Source organism: Hyperoodon ampullatus, assembly GCF_949752795.1.
Source record: "Hyperoodon ampullatus genome assembly, chromosome: 7".
NCBI classification, from domain to species: domain Eukaryota; kingdom Metazoa; phylum Chordata; class Mammalia; order Artiodactyla; family Ziphiidae; genus Hyperoodon; species Hyperoodon ampullatus.
In genome coordinates, this window is record NC_136920.1 from 84092928 (window position 1) to 84114912 (window position 21985).

The 21985-nt window shown below is 46.6% G+C and overlaps 1 protein-coding gene across 4 annotated transcripts in view; it reads right to left on the reverse strand.

The window, feature by feature from the left end:
• The window catches only part of NTM (neurotrimin), a gene marked incomplete at its 3' end in the record, with an annotated part of 926915 nt that overhangs the window by 153031 nt on the left and 751899 nt on the right, over positions 1-21985 (reverse strand). For all 4 annotated transcript variants that reach the window (XM_079708581.1, XM_079708580.1, XM_079708579.1 and 1 more), the window contains exon 3: positions 20146-20378. In XM_079708581.1, the coding sequence (XP_079564707.1) occupies positions 20146-20378 (233 nt within the window). The remainder of the gene's footprint in view (positions 1-20145; positions 20379-21985) is intronic.

Consider the following 21985-nt stretch of genomic DNA (forward strand, 5'->3'; position numbering starts at 1 on the left):
CAAAACACACTTCATCCTGTTTATTTCTCATTGACCTAGACATCTGAGTCATAGTTCATTTCATATTCTTATTTGGCTAGAAGGAAATACAGTTGTTAGATAGCCAACAACCTTTGGTGAGGAAAGAAGGCTATACACATCCACCCTGAACAAGCTCATTGTCTTTCCTGTTACTGAAATTATGCATGGCCACCATGTATAATGCAATAAATTCTTTGAGTTACTGTGTCTTCCATGCATCTAGGGCTCCCAGTGTAGCTGGGAAGAAGTACAGACAACTAAAGCCAATGTGTTGTTCATAACTTAAGAAGACTCAGGCAAGGTATGTGCCAGCCACTGCCTGAATAGGAATGAACTTATTTGTAATGGACAGACGGGCTACTCCCATTTGTTCTCTAAAAACACAGAGTGGAGACAGCACAGTGTATTGCTCTTCGTTAATTAGGAAACTTCTTCAGAAATCCTGAATCCAACTGTAAAATAGGAGGAAAATATTTGCTTCAGGTGAAAACAAGTCAAGATGAAAGGAGGAGAAGATGTGAGGAACCCAAAGCCCAAACAGTAAGGAATGAGGTCGGTCTTGTTTATCCTGGTACACGCCAGCCATAGAGTTGGGATGTATTGGGTTGGCCAAAATGTTCGTTTGGGTTTTTTCGTGAATTTTTACTGAATGAATGAATGAGTAAAATTTATTGAAAATAATTTGTTGAAAAAGGAGCCTGCTGTGTGGGGAGTTGAGAGAGAGAAGGTCAAATCCAATAGCATGGTTTGGGAGATGTCTAGGAAGAAACCACAGCTCAGCCATTGGTTTATCCTGTGAATTTCTCATCACATCACAGACATTCTATAAATAGAAGACCATGGCCCTCTCATATCTCTCACAAGTAAAGAGCTATGAGACTGAGGTAGCAGGAAGGTTTCAGAAAGTAGCCTTAATGTGAAAAATGATGGCCAAGGACACAGAGACTCTCACCCTATTCCTCTTGTTTGGGCTTCGCTTCCTTTCAAGACTGACAAATTTTGTGTCCGCATATGTCTCTAAACATAAGTTTAGAGTTCTGAAATTCTTGGTTCCAAATAAGTGTCGTGATCAATTCCTACCCAGTCCTAGACTACCCTGGAAGAGATTTCTGCTGCAGTCTAATAACTAACGCAGTCTTATTTAGCATGAGTGGACAAAGAGGGTTGAATCATTGCAAAACTGACATTACAGGTCTAGCAAACAGGTCTTGGAACTTCAGTGATTCAAAAAGATGAAAAAGAAACCTAGGTCATGTTTTCCAGAATACATTACAGGGAACTCTGGGGAGAGTAAGGAGAAAAGCTGCATGACTGGGTCTAGACTCCAACAAGCAGGATACAGCAGCAAAAGACAAGGAGATCTTGGGCCATAAAGGGCTTTAGGTGAAAGTTTTCAACACTGAAAGTAATCGATATATCTACTAAATAGCTCAGGGGCTGCTATCAGAGCAGCTGTAATAATAATTTTATTTATAAAATTCTTGCTTCTCCAGAGATGCCCAGGGCACTGTACAATAGCACTAAATACATTAAATTAAAGCATGAAATATTATGAAAATGCAGTGAAATCAACATTGCTGAGGAAACAGGGAAACCCCAAAAAATAAAAGAAAAAGGACTCTTCTCTGCAAGAAGCAGCACTTAGCAAGAGGATGATTTTGAGAAAGTACAGCAAAAGCTCAGCCTCCCGAGGAGGGGGTAAACCACCCACGGGCATCCTTTCAACAACAGATAAGGGTTCAAACCCCATCTTCCATGTGAAAGCTTTATGATCTCTAGCAAGATTGTAAGCCCTTTTAGCCTTGGTTTCCTCATCTACAAGGTGTAGATATCGTATTCTCACCTACTGCCTATGACGACCGTGGGAGTTAAGTGAGATTTTGTAAGTGCTAAGCCTGGTACTCATGATCTAGTAAGAACCTAATAAATGTTTCTATTATTATTACTGTGACCACTGGACAGAGGATGTATAGCAGAGGACAGAGGTTGTATATAAGGCAATCGGTTAGGTAAAATGAGATAAGATCCTGAACCAAGGCAGTGACAGTAAAGATGGGGAGATATGAACAAGGGGTATCTATAGAATCAGGTGATTGACTGAATTAGGGGTGCTATAGGAAGGAAAGAATCAAGGACAACCTCTAGTTCTCTGTCCTTGGCAATGGGGATATAGTGTTTCCATTCTTCAAGGTTGCTAATACACAAGGGAGAGAATCTGGGGTGGTGAGGACAGTGGGGTGAGATGATTTGTTCAATGTTGAACACGTCACAGAACTTCCCAGAGGTGAATCCAATAGGCTCTTGAAGATACAGTCTTGCTGGCATTGAATACAAAGATGTGTTTGGCTGTCATTAGTGAAAGCCCAGTAGTTGAAGTCATGGTCTCGGGCAAGTCATCGGATATGATGTAGCCCAGGTGAAAAGAATGGAAGAGTAAAGGTGTGGACACCAACAGGTAAGAAAAAGATGAGAGTAAAATAGCCATATAGGAAGGGACCAATGGGGGAAGGGGAGACTTGGGAGGAATAGCATTTCCTCAGTTAAGGGACAAGAGGAAACACCATTCTACCATGACTTCTCTGTTAAATAGAATTGAGAAAAAATAATGAAAAATCTCATGCCTCCTGAGAGTAACAATTCCATAGAGAACAGGCCTAGTTAGTCTGTAAGGTAAGTGCTAATGCTATTCCCCAGCATCAGCATTGCAAATGCCTTTACTTCTACTCTGGTGATGACATTGAGAAGAACCAGGGGAGACAGAACAGCAGCCCCATTTGCAGTAATATGCTAGGGGCAACATGGCGACACTAGATCTGAATGCTAGGCCCACCTCAGCCAACAGGTGGCCAGACATGCCATCGGTAAGCCCTCAGCAAGGGCCTGCAGGTGATGTCAACTTGCTCAACTTCTTTTCCTGATTTTTTATTGAAGTACAGTTGATTTACAATATTGTGTTAGTTTCAGATGTACAGCAAAGTGATTCAGTTATACATATATATATATTTTTCAGATTACTTTCCATTATATGTAATTACAAGATATTGAGTATAGTTCCCTGTGCTATACAGTAAATCCTTGTTGTTTATCTATCTATATATAGTAGTCTGTATCTGTTAATCCCATACTCCTAATTTATCCCTCCCCACCTTCCTCTTTTGGTAACCACAAGTTTGTTTTCTATGTCTGTGAGTCTGTTTCTATTTTGTATACAGATTTATTTTTATTATTTTTTAGATTCCACATATAAGTGATATCATATGATATTTGTCTTTCTTTGCCTGACTTACTTCACTCAGTATGATAATCTCTAGGTCCATCTGTGTTGCTGCAAATGACAATATTTCATTCTTTTTTATAGCTGAATAGTATTCCATTGTATGTATACAACACACTTTCTTTATCCGTTCATCTGTTGATGGACACTTAGGTTGCTTCCATGTCTTGGCTATTGTAAATAGCACTGCTATGAACATTGGGGTGCATGTATCTTTTCAAATTAAAGTTTTCATCTCTTCTTGATATATGCCCAGGAGTGGGATTGCTGGATCATATGGTAACTCTATTTTTAGGTTTTCAAGGAACCTCCATACTGTTCTCCACAATGGTTGCACCAATTTAAATTCCTACCAACAGTGTAAGAGGGTTCCTTTTTCTCTACACCCTCTCCAGCATTTATTATTTGTAGATATTTTGGCGATGGCCATTCTGACTGGTGTGAAGTGATACCTTATTTTAGTTTGACTTGCATTTCTCTAATAATTCGTGATGTTGAGCATCTTTTCATGTGCCTGTTGGCCAACTGTATGTCTTCTTTGGGAAAGTGTCTATTTAGGTCTTCTGTCCATTTTCTGACTGGGTTCAAGGTACAGTTTAAGAACACATGCCATCCTTAGTGATTTTATAGTCTAATAAACATTTTTTACTTATGCACTATTTTTTTCTAATTTAAAGTTAAGACTACTTTGAGAATGGCTAGCAAGACTGATGTTTAATGTAGGGTACTTTCCATAAGATGAAATAATTACCATATGCTGGGCAGGATTATGAAACCTTTAGGTGGTATCATGTCACATTATCACCTCACAACAACTTGCTATGACAGGCCTTATTACTATGCTCTCTTTGCAGAAGAGACAAACCCAAAGCACAGACAACTGAAGCCCAAGGTCACAGCTACTATCCTAACCCAGTCATGTGTCAGGGCAAGTTCTTACCCATCATGTCTACTGTGTCCTCTCACACACATAAGGAAGGATTTGTCTTTCATCAGGGGCAAGGGAAAGCCTGGATGAGAGGCAGCAGGACTGGGATTGGTCCTCATAACTTCCTGTAACCTGTGTGACCTTGGACAAGCCAGTTAAACTCTTAAGTTTCATGTTTTCCCATCTGTAATATTAGAACGGTGGTTCTCAACATGGATGAGATATACAAGCACCCAGGGTGTTTTAAAAAAATAAGGATGCCATGTCTTCATCCCCAGTAAAAACTGAATCAGATATCTGGGAGCAGGGAGGCCTTCAACACTGCTGCTGCTTAGCAATACCCACAAGTAACAGTGATATGCAACAGAGTTGAGAACCACTGGCTAGGTGGCCTTCAAAGTGCTTTTAGTTCTGGAATGGTCTGAGCCTGTGGTCCATGCTCATGGGGCCCATTCCCACCTGGGAATCAGACTCCTCTGAGTGAGATTAACTTGAGTCTTTGCTCATGAAAGGGAGCATGGTGCCTGAGGTGGGGCTGTGTAGTCAGAACGCCTGAGCTCAGATTCTGGCTCTGCTGCCTCCTGATGTGGAACGCTACCCAGGCTAGCAAGCACCTGTTTCTCATCTCTAAAGTAAGGGTAAAACAGCATCTGTTGCACTGGGTTGTTCTGGGCATTAAACAAGATAACATACATAAAGTGCTTCACCCACTTCCTGGCTGCCATGTAGTAAGGGTTCAATAACGTACAGCTGTAAATATCACGATCACCGCTTGATGAAAGCCTGGGCGCCCTGTTCTCCTCCAGTGGCCGCTAAAGGTGAGATTAGATGAGAAGCTATGTTTACAACCTCCCAACATCAGCACATCTACGGACACACTGTACCCCAGTAAAGCACCCCAGCCTGGAGCCTTTGAGAAGATCCCTCCACCCCAGAGGGGTCAGGGAAGACCTTGGAACTCAGCTTAGATGTTTGCACTGTGGCCACTGCCCCACTCCAGGAAACCCCTCTTTCCTGCTGCTCTTGCCTGTGGCCAGGCCAGGCCTGATAACAGGCAGTCCAGGCGGCCGGGGGAGCAGCCATGATGTTTCTGACAACTGGCACTTTCACTTGTCATTCTCTTGAGTGGATCAGTGGAGAGTCAGGTGGAGTAAAAGCATCAGCCTTTCAGAATGGTCCCTCTTCCAAAGTCATCCTGGGAGTTCCCAGCCCCAGGGTTGAGCCCTCCTTCCCTCTGTGGTCCTTCACATTCGCTGTGGCTAATAAACATGACAAACCCAATACACCATGATCCGCTGCGAGTCCCTTCTGCCTCATACACAGATGCGACCCCCTCTCCAAAACACACAACTGCATTAGGGACAAAGGACACAGACACACCTTGTTTGAAGCTCAACAAAGAAACTCTAAATGCACCATCTTCCCTCCCTGGGCTGCGCAGGGAGAGAACTTCAAGTGAGACTGAATGTGGACTCCCCAGGGGAAGTGATACAGTGTGAGTGACATGCAGCTCAATTTCAAGATGTGCTTATTAAGCAAAATGAAAATACATAAATAAAAAGTGCACTTGATTATCTTATTTTCTGCACAAGAGCCATGTGAGCTCTTGGTGTTGGAGGGAAATCCATGGAGGCCACTTATAGAAGAAAATGTCCTAGTGGACAGGTCGGAGGACAGAGGTGGCCTGTCCGAGGAGCCAGAAGGGGTGATCAGCTGGGTGGTACGGGGCTGTGGACTGGAACGAAAAGACCATGGGCATCACTGAGGGATGCCAGAGGAGAAGGGGCCAGGGAGGAGGAGAGAGGGAAGAGCGACAGAAAGAAAACATAGGGGAGCAAGGAGAGCAGACAGACATGAGAACAAAGCCATGAGCACAAGGGGGCACAGGACGGAGACCAGAAGGTCAAAGTGAAGATGGTGTGGCCACATGTGTGAGGTGATGGACCAGACAACAGAGTGATGAGGAGAGCACACCTGAACAAGATTGGAAAGAAATGAAAAAAATAAAATGCTGCAAGAGGCAGAAGACAACAAAAAGTACAGGTGGCAATGAAACAGAAGGTGCTGGTAAGATCAAAGGAAAAACAGCCGCAGAGAGACAGATGGGAGATGGGAGGATGATCCCAGGGAGGACAGATTGTACATCTCACCTCTACACCAACCCCACTGATCTTCCACATGGGAACGCACTGCAGCCAAGTCGGAGCATCAGTCAGCAGTTTACACCTGCTCAAGGCTAGGATACAGGCTACGCGCCGGGTTTGACATGGCCTCTTCTTCCCGGCAGCTCTGGGAGCCCAAGGGAAGGAATGGGGGAAGGCTGATGACCCAGGCAAGGCCTCCTTGCCTTCACTGGGCTCCCAGGAGCCCTCTCGGCAGAACAGAAACCCTGTGAGAAATCTTCCTGAATAGGGTCCTTTCTCCTCTAATATGGGCTTTTTATGCCCTTGAGAAAAATTCCAAACTCTGTAGCCAGTTTCCGGGACCTCGTGGGACCTGGCTGGAGCTCATCTCTCCGGTCTCACCTGCCACCCTCTCTCCTCTCCTCTCAGAGCCTGCCTGAAGGATGCTTATGGGTTTCCTGAATTGGCCACGTTCCCGTCCATCTCCTGGCCTTTGCATACACTGTCACCTGTCTGGGACCACCCACCTGCCCCACTTCACCTGGCTAACCCTATTCAGAGCTTCACTAAGGTGAAGCTTGCCTTTGGGGGTCCCCTGGGGTTCTTGGAGGTAAGGGTCTCTCCGGGGCACTGCCATACCCCCTGGTCCTTGCCCCGACCCTCTCCCTATACTACCATGAACTCTTCACTTCTCTTGTTACCCGCTAGCAATATTCTAGCAATAGTCTTTTCTTTGGGGACAAATATCTGGTCTTTGTACTCTACCCCAGAGTCTAGCATAATTCATGGCTCATAGGAGGAGATCAATGAATATTTGAATAGTGAATGCTTGAAGGAAGGACAAGTTTATGTTATAAATGCTTCTTTCTTCACCCGGGGCCTGGGCCAAAGGTGAGGCAGGAGATACTGGGTGTCGGCGGGGGGCAGGGATGGTAAGGACCCTGTCTCAGCTCACCTTCTGTGGTGCTGCCTGTGGGCTGCCTGCTCTTCTGAGTGCGATGGGCCACCCTGGCCTACATTGCCAGTGTCACCAGCTATCACCAGTAGGGCTAGACTTCCTCTCAATCTATGCAGGATTTTTTTTTTTTTTACATCTTTATTGGAGTATAATTGCTTAACAATGGTGTGTTAGTTTCTGCTTTATAACAAAGTGAATCAGTTATACATATACATATGTTCCCATATCTCTTCCCTCTTGCATCTCCCTCCCACCCTCCCTATCCCACCCCTCCAGGCGGTCACAAAGCACCAAGCTGATCTGCCTGTGCTATGCGGATCCTTCCCACTAGCTATCTATTTTACGTTTGGTAGTGTATATATGTCCATGTCTCTCTTTCGCTTTGTCACAGCTTATCCTGTCTTATTTTAGCCATTACTGTTTTCTCCTGGCCTGTTGTACATCTTACCTCCACTGGGTGATCTGTTTTATTTCAATAATCCAAAAGCCATACTCTCAGACTTCCAAACTGAAACAAAGCCTGGCACACTCTTTCCCCCTTATTTGTAAACATATAAACCTGAAACTTTTACAAAGATGTAAACATTAACCTCATTTTACTTCCAACCTTAACAAATCCCACACGGAGGAGAACACATGTTTCTTGGGAAAAGGACCGTCTGGGAAACCTGGGCCCAGCCCACTCTTACTTGTGTGCACAAACTTCTGTCCTCAGTCAGATGCCCTAAAGCTCTACACGTGTAGCTGATCAACAAGAGAGGCGGTCTCGGGCTTCCCTGGTGGCGTAGTGGTTGAGAGTCTGCCTGCCGATGCAGGGGACACGGGTTCGTGCCCCGGTCTGGGAAGATCCCACACACCGCGGAGCGGCTGGGCCCGTGAGCCATGGCCGCTGAGCCTGCGCGTCCGGAGCCTGTGCTCCTCAATGGGAGAGGCCACAACAATGAGAGGCCCGCGTACCGCAAAAAAAAAAAAAAAAAAAAAGTAGAGTCTCTGTTTCGGCATTTGGATTATTCCGTCACCTCCTGTAGGTACCCCAAGGAAAAGGAGCTGATGTTGTACAAACATCTACATCACAAGCGTGGCTGTCCAAAGAGATTCCTTTAAAGAAGAAATAAACAGCCTGCCCGCAAGATGACCCTTTATTCAGCTCTCACATTGGCCAAACCTGAACTTCTGGCAGATTTGGAATACCAACCTTTTCTGACTTTCAGCCACCAGGGATTCACAGGGTTTAAGGCCAGTGTATTAGTTTCCTGCAACTGCTGTAACAAGGTACCATAAACTCGGCAGTTTAAAACAATAGAAATGTGTTCTCCCACAATTCTGGAGACCAGGAAGTCCAAAATCAGTTTCACTGCGTTGAAACCAAGGTACCTGCAGGGCTGCACCGCCTCTGGATGCTCTAGGGGAGAATCTGTTCCTTGTCTCTTCCAGCATCTGGCGGCTGCTCCCTGGCTCATGGCCACATCACTCCAGTTGCCAAGGAGAGCAATTCGGAGTCTCTCTCTGCTCCATCTTCACGTGGCTTTCTCCTCTGTGTGTCTGTATCAAATCTCCAGCCTCCCTCTTATGAGGATACATGTGATTACATTTAGTGCCCACCTAGTTAATCCAGGTCAATCTCTCCATGTCAGATCTTAACTTAATCACATCTGCAAAGACGTCATCATGTAAGGTGACACTCACAGTTCCAAAACTTAGGACCTGATATTTTGGGTGGTCATTATTTAGCCTAGCACAGCCAGTCTCGACACACAATAAATCCATTAGCTTAATGATTGAAAAAAGAAGCTTTATGGGTCCATTCATGATCCAACAAGTAGCCTGGGAGCCCCTATTAAGTTCTAGGCCCTGAGGATAAAATGCAAAAGCAGACAGGCTCCTTGGAAAACAGACACAATCAGCTAATCACAAAACAAATGCCGAATTACAACTATGGTGAGAAATACAAAGAGCTGCATGATTCTAAGTCCTGGGGGAGGCTGGGTGGAGGTTACCCTAAGACAGGAGGTCTGAGGAAGCTCCCTCAGGACGTGGCATTCAAGTTACAGTTTGAAGGATAAATGGGGTTAACTGAGTGAAAAGAGGAAAGGCTGCAAGGCAGAAGGCAGAGAAGGGAGAAAGGCCATTTCTGGTCATTTCCACGACCAGAAAGAACAAGTAAAGGAAAATGCAATGAGAGCAGTGAGGCAGGAGCGTGATGTGAACCAGGAGTGGAGAGGAGGCGTCCCAGGATGTGCAGCCCTCGGTCAAGTCCTTGAGGTACCATCAGATCCAGGCTTGAAAAGAGCACTCCGGCTGCGAGTGGAGAAAGTGTGGGTGATGGAGAGCAGAGTGGCTGTGGGCAGACTAGTTGTTTTATTTTCATTTTAGCAGCCCAGAGCTAAAATGTCAGACCATCATTTTCAGAAGCCTTGTATCTGTTTGGCCTTCCCGGACACCCAAGCCAGCTCCCCAGCTCGCAGGAGCATCTCTCTCTTAGTCCCAGGATGTTCGTGAACAGCTCTGTCCCAGCAGTTCCCCCTTTAAACCCTAGTTGCTGCTGCCTCAGCCCCATTTTATATCCTGATCATGGGGAGCAGTCTCAGTCATCTTTGTATCTATTCCAACTCGTATTTCAGTACTCGACACACGGTAGTCTATGTGTGAGTGAAAGGGGAAAAGGAAAATCAAATTTTCTGGTCCCTTAGCTCAAGGTTGTGAGAAAGGTTGTGGCTAGCTTGGGTGCTTAGAGTGAGGGGCAGCGTGAGCACAAGTCCCCCTTCTGAAGCGCAGGCACGATAGCAGTCTAAGACCTCCATAAACCAGACCCGTGGAATTGTAAGAGCAAAGGGGGTGATGGCAAGGGAGCAGAGGAATGCTCCCTTGGGGATGGCAGGTCAGAGGTCAGAAAACCAGGCACACAGAGTGCAGAGGAGGGGACCCGGATGGGGAAAGGGAATGCAACCCAGACAGCCTCCTGGGAATGGAGACCCATATCCGCAACAGGACACGTACGCATTCTTGGTGCCGAGGACCAGGACTGTTTAAAAGTAGCCAACATAAGACAAAGGGAAGGAAGGGCCTGGAAACCTTTATGCTGATAAACAATTACACAAATGAAGGACGTTACTTTCTAGCGATGTTCGGCTTCCTTCTAGTTGGTACCTTCCTCCAAATTAGATTGGGTGATACATCAAAACATTTCTATAAAGTGTGTCTAATCTGAAATAGATTACAGAAGTAGGTCATTTTTCCAGGTACTTATGTCAAGATTCAGACCGGAATCCGGGACTCCTAAATCCTGAAATTTACTTCTTTCTGCTAAGCTATTCCATCCCCAACGGAGCCAACATTGGGTTCACTGGGCAGACTCCCAATTAATCACAGTAGAAAGCACTATTTGCCAAGTGAAAATCCTCTATTTTGAATTCTTAATCCCCCCACCAGCTGAGTTTACCACAAAGACATGAATGTATAATTGAGACATAAAGAGAACATGCCACCAAATTAAACTGCTCTAATTTTAAATCAATAAATTTTTTTCTCAAGTAACATGAAATGAAGATCTCTCAAAAGAAAAAAAACATCTTGTTCCAACATCTCCAGGAGCCTTTCTCCACTGAGCCGAACTCCAGCAAAAGCCAATTAGATTTCTTACCAACATCAGACACTAAATTATCACAGACAACGCTCAACAGGGATACAAATCTTAAGATACACTCCAAGGGGTGACACTGTCTATCCTAAATTGGCCTGGAGACATCTGAAACACCAGGTCTCCTCTACCCAATGGCTCTCGGGTACCAGTGAGAGGTGGCTGCCAGGGTGGGCGGGTCTGGCGGACCCGATGGGATGCAGACCCCTTCCTGTGGTTCTCATTTACCTTTGGCAGCATGCTCAAGCTCTCTGGCACAATCATCACTATGAAAGAGCTAAGCACCTCAGTGCCAACGGCTCTGTTTGCTAGTGTACAAAGAAAGGCACCTTAACTACACCGAGGGGATATCATCATTAGTGCGAATGTAATTATAAAACATGTGTTTTAGTGCTTTAAATGCTGACCTGATGACAAAAGAGTCTTTGCAGTCTTTCCCCCTTTGTATGTGGATGTGCGAGGGGCACTGGACCAGTTGGGTTTTGATCTATCCTTTCCTTCCAATACTTCTCTCTCCTCCAAGGTTTGTTGCCCCCTGGCACTTGCCATTTTCTATTCCACTGATTGCCTTCTGGATATTTGACCTTTGCCCAAGCAATCGAATGCAACCTTCCTTGAGGAAGAAAATTGATGTTCTTGTAGAACATCAAGGAAAACCACGTGACACTCATCCTTCTGTTCATCACTGAGCTCCTTCCCGGACACACAGGCCAACCTAGATGCAGCCCATCTTTCTGGCCCCATGTCCAGTGGTTTCACCCCAGGGGCCCTGCCCTAGGACCTCATATCATCCTCACTCTTCCTCCTACATGTCAGGCGTTTTCAGACTTTCCAGCTTTGTGCACACCAGGGCTAGGACGCTTCTCTCCAGATCCCCTGGCAAATCCTGCTCACCACTGAAGACCCTGGAGAAACGCAAGCTTGTAGTTTTGCCTAATCTTGCAGATGAAATTAGTTTTTCCCTTTTGGTGTATTCATCGTATTTCTACGTATAAACATCCTAATTCCTAACCCCTGTTATCCTCTAAGAGGGTTATTAACAAATAATACAGCAGTCTCCTCTGCTAGACAGGGCGGGAACTCTGAACACGTGTGTGTCCCCAGAGCCTAGCTTCCAAATACTGTTAAATGGAATTGAAAGATGACAGCTGACAATCCTCATCTGACAACAGATGGACTAAGAGACTTGGTCACCAACTTCTCCCCACGCCATAAGAAGCTAGATGTTTCAATTTGGCAGGAAGAAGAGGGAGGGTTTAGACGTTTTTGAGTCGTTTGCAAAAGTCACGGCCTTCAAATCAATGATGCTGTCCTTGATATCACTTTATACACACCCTTACAGGGATGACTCCCAGAATCTTTAGGAATATAGTCATGAGCCAGATCCCATGGATCACAAAACCATAAAGACACCTCATACAATCCTTCATTAAAAATATTTGCTTCAAGTTCAATTTGAGTAAGCCATAGGGAGCCTGTGATACGGGAACAGGAATCTAAAGGAATGTTTTGGGAAATGCTGCTTACTCAGAATCTCATGCTTACCCTTTCCCCAGTAGAAAATGACAACACATCTTGTTTGGAGGCTACAGGGCTACATATGATCCAGGAGGAATCAGAGCGACTTTTCTCAACCCTCTGGTATTGGAATCTGAGGCAGCACAGACTCCCTGGAGAAAACCACCTAAGGGATAAGAATTCTGTGGTTGCTTAAAGACCTCCCCCCTTGGGAACCCTAACTGCTTACCTGGAGGGATGCTGCCTGACTCCCATAAGGCTTGCTGTGAAGCAATAGGGTCACCCGGGCTTCCTACTTCCCTAGAGCTCTGAGTGGTGTGGCGGATAGGACAGGGGACCTGTTATTACCTACTTTGCTGAACAGGAAGCACCAGCAGGCAGGTGCCGAGTTTTCCCAACTGCCTAGGAAACAGAAAGAGCCTCCCAGCAACACCAGAAGGCACAGAAAATGCCATTATTAAGCCTATATAAATTTTACTATAGCTATTTTCTCAGATTTCTTTAGTCTAATAGACTCTACCCTACTTGGCTTAACAGATGGATGACGTTCCGGGTGGTTACTGAAATTGAGCAAACTCACTAAGAATTTTTGCCTCTCCATGGTCCATAACTGCATCAAAAAATTTAAAAACTCAGCAGGTAAAACTGAGTTGCCTCATTTGCATGCTGTCGAAATTCTGTAAATCAATTTCAGGTAAAATGCCCTACTTCCTTGTCATTCTCCAGGGTGCTTTGAGGAACACTTTAATGTTGTGGTGGAATTTAATTTCCTGACTTTTTGAAAGTTCTGCCCAATTCAGAGGTACAGTCTTATGACCAGGCCAAATGTGCATTTTGATCTATATCTTGAACGGGGGAAGGAAGAGGCTAGACGGTTTGGAGAGCAGTTTGGGATGGCAAATGTGACCTACTGTCACACAAGGCCACTGGCAGCTGAAGAATGCAGATGTGCTCAAAAGGTGACATCTGTGGACTTAGGGCTGGATGGTGATGCTTCCTCTACTATGGACTCAGAGAGATGTAGCCCGAATGGAAATTAGGTGGTGCAAAGGTCTCTTCAGCTCCACAGGAGCCTCGCAGGGCCAGGGGGCAGGCTGCTTTCAGCGGGGGATGTGGCTGTCTGAGAGACAGAAGTCTTTGCTTTCAGTGTAAGGATTAGAGTATATTATTCCCTTTGATCTGTTGTTTTTCAAATTCCCTTTTGTTCAGGTTCTGGTGGGGAGGGTCTATGGGGCGTAGGTATCTAGAAATTAAAAGTTATTGTTCCTGTTCTCTTAATCATAATAATGAGTTTGGCTTGACAATGTCAATTAATTATTCAGGATTAGAAAGCAACACGATTATATATATCAGGCGGGTAAGAGGGGAGGGTTCTGAGCAGGGAGACAATACCAGGTAAATGCAGGGCTGGCACCACCAAAGCTCTGTTGTTTGCAAGCCACCTGCTGGTGCTGGCTATTCTCCGGCCTGGTCTCTTTCTCTCCAGAATCCCGCCAGCCCAGGGAATGGACGGCCACAACCTGGCTTCCTCCTCTCATCCTTGTCTTATTCCATAGACATTAGCAGGGGACCCCCTTCACATGAGCTTCAGAGCTGTTTGACTCCAAAAGGCAGGTAATTAACTATCAAACCATAGCAGGGATTTTCAGATTAATTCTGCCCAGGAAGAAATAGGAAAACTCATTTAGACCAAACAAAAGGGAGGGGGTGATTAGATGCTCCAATGACAAAAGAGAGACCTAAATAGGGTCTAGAAAACTGATACAGGGCCAAAAGCTCTTATTAGTATTATTTTTACACCAATACCCCCCCCCTTTTTTTTTTTGCCGTACGCGGGCCTCTCACTGCTGTGGCCTCTCCCGTTGCGGAGCACAGGCTCTGGACGCGCAGGCTCAGCGGCCATGGCTCACGGGCCCAGCCGCTCCGCGGCATGTGGGATCTTCCCGGACCAGGGCAGGAACCGTGTCCCCTGCATCGGCAGGCGAACTCTCAACCACTTCGCCACCAGGGAAGCCAGCCCTCATTTTTATAAGCACTGCATTCTACCTTCCTCTGTCATGCAGGTAGGTCTCTAAGTGAGATGGAAGCCCAGCAGGTATAGCAGCAGACCTGCCAAGTCCGGTTCTGCATGCTGCTAAGTAGAGCATTCCCTAAGGTCCCTGAAGACCACCAGGGCAGTTTTCCTGCACTGCCACATAAGGGCTTTTACAGATACAGTTAGGGCTCTGGGGATGTCTTCCATACTGTCCTGAATTTGGCAAACAATTCAGTCCCACAAAGCATTTTTATTCACTCAGCTTTCCAGGATGGGGCCTCTTCCAAGAAACAATGGAGACAGGGTAGAGCATTTCCATATTCGGAGAAGCTTGGTTTGGCAGCAGGATCAAGAAGGGGAAAGGATTAAAATACGCAGCTGAACTGGAGAAACAGCCTCTTATTAATTACACTCATAAAGCAGGGCACCCTGAGGTCAAAGAGATGGAAAGCGCTAGACCCAAATTTTAATAACTCGTAGATGGATCGCCCTCACTCTGGTCTAAAAGATTACGTTCCGGCTGCCTAAGTGGGCATGCAAACCCCTGGGTGGTATTTCTTACTTTTCACAAACTCATTTTGAATGGAGAATTCAAGGCATCGGAAAATCACGAAGTCCAAGTATCTGAACACCTCCCCACTTCCCGGCCGCCTGCTGCTACCTGTGGCTTCATCACAGGGCACTTTAGATGTGATAGCGTCACCCTCCCCCGGATCCAAGGCCAGAGTCTCGATGTTCTGGTGGATGTACCTCCTGAATCCACCCACTTATCCAGTCCCCAGGTTCTGCCTCTACTCCTTGGGACACAGTTTCGGACTCTGGATGTCCTACTCTGTGTAGCTAACAGAGGAACTCCAGGCCTCCATCTTTTTCAACAAGTCTCTCCTGTTTTTCTTTTTTTAAAGATTTTTTGATGTGGACCATTTTTAAAATCTTTATTGAATTTGTTACAATATTGCCTCTGTTTTATGTTTGGTTTTTTGTCCCCAAGGCATGTGGGATCTTAGCTCCCCGACCAGGAATGGAACCTGCACCCCCTGCGTTGGAAGGCGAAGCCTTAACCACTGGACCACCAGGGAAGTCCCACGTCTCTCTAGTTTTTAAAGCACCACCATCTTTTCTAATTACCATCTTCTCTCCAAAATCCTATCCCCCTTTCCACCCCACAGCCGGCCTTCGAAGTCAATGATGCCCATTCTTATTTCAGCACCTGCTGCCCAGCAGACAGTTCAAGGCCTCTGGGGATATTCTATCTGCACTGTCCAACACAGGAGCTACCAGTCCCCAGCGGCTGCTGTAGCACCTGAAACGTGGCTGGTGTGACTGAAGGAGTCAATTTCAAATTGTATTTGGTTTTAGCTAGTTTACATTTAATTTTAAATAGCCACTGTGCTGAGTAGCTCCTTAGCTCAGATGTGCTGTCCCTCACTTCCCTCCCACACTGGCTCCAGGACCGGTCTCCTCCTGAGGCCGCCCCTTGTTCCTGACCTGCCTCTGACACTCACCCCACATGACTGTCCGGGCTCTGTCTGAAGCCCTGAGCCCGCTCCTCCCCAGACGCTGCCCCTGGACAGTGTGAATCAGAAGCGCCATCAGCCTCGTCCTTCAGGCTGGTCTTACAGCCCTGGCCATGTAGCCTGAGTTCTCTGGGGTTTCACACTCTCCCCTCCTCTGGCTGCTGCTCTCCACAGCTCGACTTCAGAGCTGCTTCTCCACCCCTGTGCCTTCTACCTCAGGGCTTCTCTCTGTAGCCCAGGCCTGCCTGACCACTGTCCCCACTCCAGCCATTTCACCAGTCCTGCCGAGACCTTTGGAAACCACCCGCTCCCAACAGCATGGGAAAGATTTGGGAGAATTTAGGTAGCCCCAGAGCAATCTTCCTAAAAAAAGATACAGGGAAAATACAACGCAACAGCAACAGGTAGTGAGAAAAGAAGAGATGGACCCACTAACCAAAAAGGAACCAAGCATCCGCTATTTCCCTTTTCCTTTACTATGAGGACATGATGTGTTATCAACAGATTTTTAAAATATCCTAGGGAGCCAGGCACAAATCTAGAACTTGCCACCAGTGAAAGGCTTGCCTTGAGGGTTGCAAGGGCTGACGATGCACTAAAAGCCAAGCTCCAGAAGACCCGGGCCAAGGAAAGCCCCAGCCCTGAGGCCCAAGCTTGAGCCAGAGGACTGGCGAGTGCCCAGGAGCCCACAGGAAATGTGGCTGCCATGTAAGCGGACCAGCCAGGTCGCTGTATAGGTCATCCTGAACTCTATTAAAATATCTGATCAAACACCAGGTGGGTGAGAGGACCCAAGGGTTTGGAGGCACTCCGTTCTCCGGAAGGATTTAGATAACAGCTACACTCCCAGAACCTAAATTCCTGGGGAGGACTTGGGCAAATGGCATACAAGTCCATCTTCCCCCCACGAATGGCAACTGATACTTCAGGGGCAGCATTTCGTTCATCTTCATGTGCTGAGTGCTTGGCCAGGGTACTGGGAAGCAGAGTTGTTTCTCAGTGGCGATTTATGTGTGAATGAATGAAGGCGAGGGTGGGGCAGGCACAGGGGGCTGAGGGGCTGGTACTTAGGGAGATGCACGGGTGGCACCAAGTCTCAGCAGGAGTTAAACACACAGCATCGCAACCAGAGAGAAGACCCAGTACAAAGAACAAGCGGGGCAGTAGGGGTATTTGCTAGAAAGGGGGGAAACACAATCTCAGACTTTAGTAAGCTCACTTAATTCTGTGAAAATAATATTACTTTCCTTCTGTGTGTGTTTATTTATGTATGAAGCTGACTACATGTACACAAATACACACACTCATGGGTGGAAATATGAGTTTAGTTATTTTCTGCTGCTGCTAATATGTGTGGGTCTGTCTGTGAGTATGTGTTTAATGTCAGTACTACCATTTTGAAAAGTTAAAATGTCTTCCATTCCAACATCGTGCTGCAAAGGGTTGAACAGGGAGGTCAGCAGAATCCAGAAGTCTGATTCTGCTGGGAATTAGGGTTTACGTTCAGTACAGTAAATGATTCCAAGATAAGTACATTTCTTTCTTTCTTTTTTTTTTTTTTTAAAAATCCTGGATGGTGATGTATCCTTTTTCCAATACAGAAACAGGGGAGCCTGGCTCTATTTAGTTTGTCTGATTGCTTTTAAGAGGAGGGACAGGTTGGCTCCAAGAAGCGATGGTCCTCTGTTCATTAAAGTGTCAATAATGCCTGGTCCAGGCATATCGACAGTGGATTAGCTCAGGCTGAGTCTGTGGACAAGACCAGAATCTTTTTTAACCCAGCTTGTTTCCAGATCAATATACTCATCAGCATTCGAAAATTAGCCCAAGATGAGATTCTGATACTTGAGGTGGTATGTCATGCTCAGAGGCCACCTTGCCAAGCCACAGGTGTAAATGCCTAGCTGGGGTTTAGACACTTTCCGTCCCCATGGATACGAGAGAGGATTGATGTTAGACCCCATCCTCCATGCCCTGCCCCTCCCGCCTCCCCCCCACCCACTCTCAACCTTCCCTCTTTGAGCCTGTGTAAGTCCTTGGGGCTATAACCCAGCCATTTGCCTCAAGGGGCATTTATTAAATGTGCACTTTGTTTGAGGCACTTTCCAGGTGCACAGGGCAGGAGTGTATGGGTGTGAGCGAGGAGGGGGAGGGGACCTTAAGGAAAATCAATGACACAAACATGATCCTTGTTTTCAAGGAGGCTTCAGAGTTTGTCACGACTCCTTCCATTTTCCAGTTCTGTAGAGGTCCTGCTTCCTAAGGCAAGTGTCTGTGATGGTGAAGAGTTCCTAAGGTCTGTCTGTCATTGTCAGGCACTCTCAGCAGTAAGTGTGTGCACGGGGTGGGGAGGGAGGGAATGGGGTGGGGGGCGTGGGGTGTGGCTGCAAACTCACCCCCTGGTGCTACCGACTGTGCCACTGGGGCATCCATCAAACTCCCTCACAGAACGGTGTGATTCTCAATCTTTTTCTGGCCAATAATAAAACTTTTGCCCACCAACACCATCTCATGCAACAATACCTACTCTGCTGTTTGTGATACATTCTGATACTGTCTATGCAATTCCATTTCCTTTAAAAAATGCTGTTTGTCTCCAGCAGTTTGAAGATCTTCATATATAGAACCAATAGAGGAAACAACCATCATCATTTCTTTTTAGAAAGAAAGAGGGGAAAACAACATAAAATAAAAACAACTTGGTGTGACCAAGCTGTGTCAAAGCACGGGGCGCCACCCACCCCACTGGCCTCATCCCTGAGCCGCCAGAGCCTGTGTGGGTCTCCCTCCAGCCTGTCCTCTTCCCAACACTGCCCACCGACCTCACCCTTCACAGTCGGGACCCTGACCCAAGCTGCCCTCTGTCCTGCCTTCTCCCAGCTCCCTTCCCTTCCCTCCCTTTCCTGCTCCTTGTCGCTCTCACCTACCATCCACAGCTCTCCCCTTCCCTCTGGGCTGCTGGAAAGGAGGGAAGGGGATGCTGGAGGAGCCTCTGGACCTGGAGCTTACTGCTGTGGACCTGCCATTCAGGGGGATGAAGAGAGCTGGGAATGAGAGCTGGAGAAAAGACCAGCAGAGGATCTGGCTCCATCGCTCAGGTTCTTCACCTCTGAGGTAAAGGAACAAGGATGTGGTCCACAGTTAAATACGTTTTTAAAAAGTTTAAAAAAATAGCAGCTGTATTTTTTTAAAAATAGCTAACACTTAACCAGCACCTCTGTGTGCCAGGCCCTCTCCTGAGTGTTTACACATCAGTACATGGAAAATGTAATCCCCTCCACGGACCCTCGCAACGTTGACTCCATTTTACAAAAAGAAACTTTGAGTCACAGTTGGTAACCTGGGGTCCCACAGCCAGAAAGCGGCCAAGTCTGATTCTGAGCACTTGCCCCCCGTCTGGGAATCCGTCTGCACGGCTGTGTGTTGTCTGAATGCCCAGCACCTGCTCTGCTTATGGGGAAGCAGAGAAGGGCTTGGGAAGCATGGAGACAGCAGAAGCAAGAGATGCAAAAACACAGACCTCAAAAGCTGGGGGTGGGTGTGAGAGGCTCAGAGGAAGGGGAGGGGAATGGGATGCAACGAAAACACAGGGGATCAGACACAGGCATTAAAGGCGAGACGTGGTATCAGAAACCCAGGGCTGGGAGGTGAGAGAAGAAGCCAACAAGCTTGAAACAACAGAGGTGGCTGTGACGGCCATGTCCCAGGTAGGTGTTTAGAGCATCTGCAGTCGGCTCTGCCTTCTTTGAAGGCTGTGTGAGGGATGGCATATGCGCAGTGCCAGAAGAGCTAAAATGCTGGTCTTAAAATAAAGCAAGCTTAGCATTGGATGGAACCTTAAAAAAACTTAGAGGAGAAAAAAGCCAAGGAAAGCAATAATCAGGAACTAATTTTCTGAGAAAACGTATTATTGGAACAAAAGCAAAGAACAAACAAACAAACAAAAAAACAAATCCTAGTCCTATTCAATGGGAAAATGATTTGAAATTTTAGCATCAAATGGCAAAGTGAAAATTAGGAAATTGTCCTGGCCAGATGGAACAGACAGACTCATCTCAATTGAGAATCACAGTGAAAGTGTCAGATACAGGCTCTCTCAGCCATCCCTGCACCGGCTGCCCCCAGGCCGCCTACCTTGCACGATGAGGTGCACCCGGGAGGTCTTCGGGTGGTTGTCCGTCTGCACGGAGCAGGTGTATGGGCCCTCGTCGTACACGTCCACATTCTGGATCTCGATGCTGTACTGGGTCTGAGTGTTGCTCAGGAGGACCACGCGGGGGTCCAGACACCACTTGTCATTCCCGGCGTAGAGGATGGTGCTGCGGTTCAGCCAGGCCACCCGGGTGACCCGGTTGTCAATCGTGCACCTGGAGGGAGGACCAGACAGGTAAGTCAAGGGACCGCAGAGAAACGGGAGCCATCAGGGTCTTCTTGGCAAGGCTGAGATGCCTGGTCACCATGCCTTGTCTTCGTCCCCTGCCCCCAATGTGTACACGCGCACCTCCTGTTTGCTCTGGCCTGGGTGGCACTTTCTGGAACTCAGCATCCGAGGTCTTGCAGAACTGCAGCCTCAGAACACTGGCTATTTCAGACTTCCGGGTCCTGAGTGATTCTGTGCTTCTGAAAACCCCTGAGCACAGGACTATTTCAATGCCCCTAACTATTCAATAGTTATAGCCTGGAGCCATCATCCATCCTCAGAATGGCTGGGCCCTGGGACTACCCCCATCCTCCCCTCGCTCTGCGATTTCCATGATGTGCATGATGATAATGCCTCACATTGCTTTCAAGATGTTCTGGGTGTACTAAGTTGCCCAATACTCAAACCAACCCTACGAGGAAGGTTCTATTGGTAAAAAGAATTGAAGAACAGAGACACTGAATGCTTCTGGCAAATGGCACAGATAACGTGTACTAGATCAGAAACCCAGCTTTTAACTACTAAACATTCTTCCTCCCATCTCAGAATAGCGAATTCCAACAGAAGGCTTTTGAAGTCAAAACTAAATATGGACCACCACCATTGCTATCTCTCCTCATTATACCCAGGGGCAGAAATGTTCAATTACTGCTAGACTAAAGGCATTTTCCAAAATCTCAAAATGGTTCACACATGTAAAAATAGACTTTCTTTCTTTTATTTTTGCATCTGGAGTCCCCAAATTGTGGAAGCTCCCTTCTCTTTTCCTACACTTTCAAATTTCCCAGCTACTCTGGCCAAGTCCTCATCAAATCTGTCTGCATGCATTTCCCTCTCTAGCTACACCGAGTATGTTTTATGGCCTGAGGCTAAATTCACAAACACAGTGTCCTGATCCTGGCTATAATGCTGGAAATAGCAACTTAGCCACGGTAGGTATAATGTTGCCTCCAATGTAATCATTCTTTTGCAGGGTACAAAGTACTTTTATATCCACCCTGTCTCATGTGATTCTTGCAGCAAATTGATGAGATAGATGATCTTACCCATTCTCCACTTTAAAGATCAGGCCTCCAGGGTCGGAAATGGTCTAGTGACTTGCCTCAGGAGAGAGAGCTAGGGAGTGATGGAGAGTCAGATGCCTCAGCCAGGTTCTAAGTCCTGGTCCTGGGTGCTCCTCAGGATGTGCAAAGGTGAATTTTTCAGTGGGGAGGGAGGGTTGCTTCCACTGAATTCTCATAATTGTCTGTGACCATAAAAAGCCTGAGAAATGCTGCTGAGTACACCAGCTTCCCCAAGCAGTCCCTCTCGAGATGTGCTCTTCAGTGCTATGCATCCTTTCCACTTGTACTTGTGTAAATGTCACATGATCATTGCCGGGCCTCTCAGGCACAGGTGGAAAGGCTTGCTGAGAGGCCCTGTAGGGAAAACTGCTCAACCAGAAACACCTCTGCTCAGCTGTCCAGCTTGCTTTGTGCTGCTTATTGCATTTTTTGGACAACAAAGGATAGAAATGATGGGAAACCTGACCAGAGGAGTATTTCTGAAAGTGGG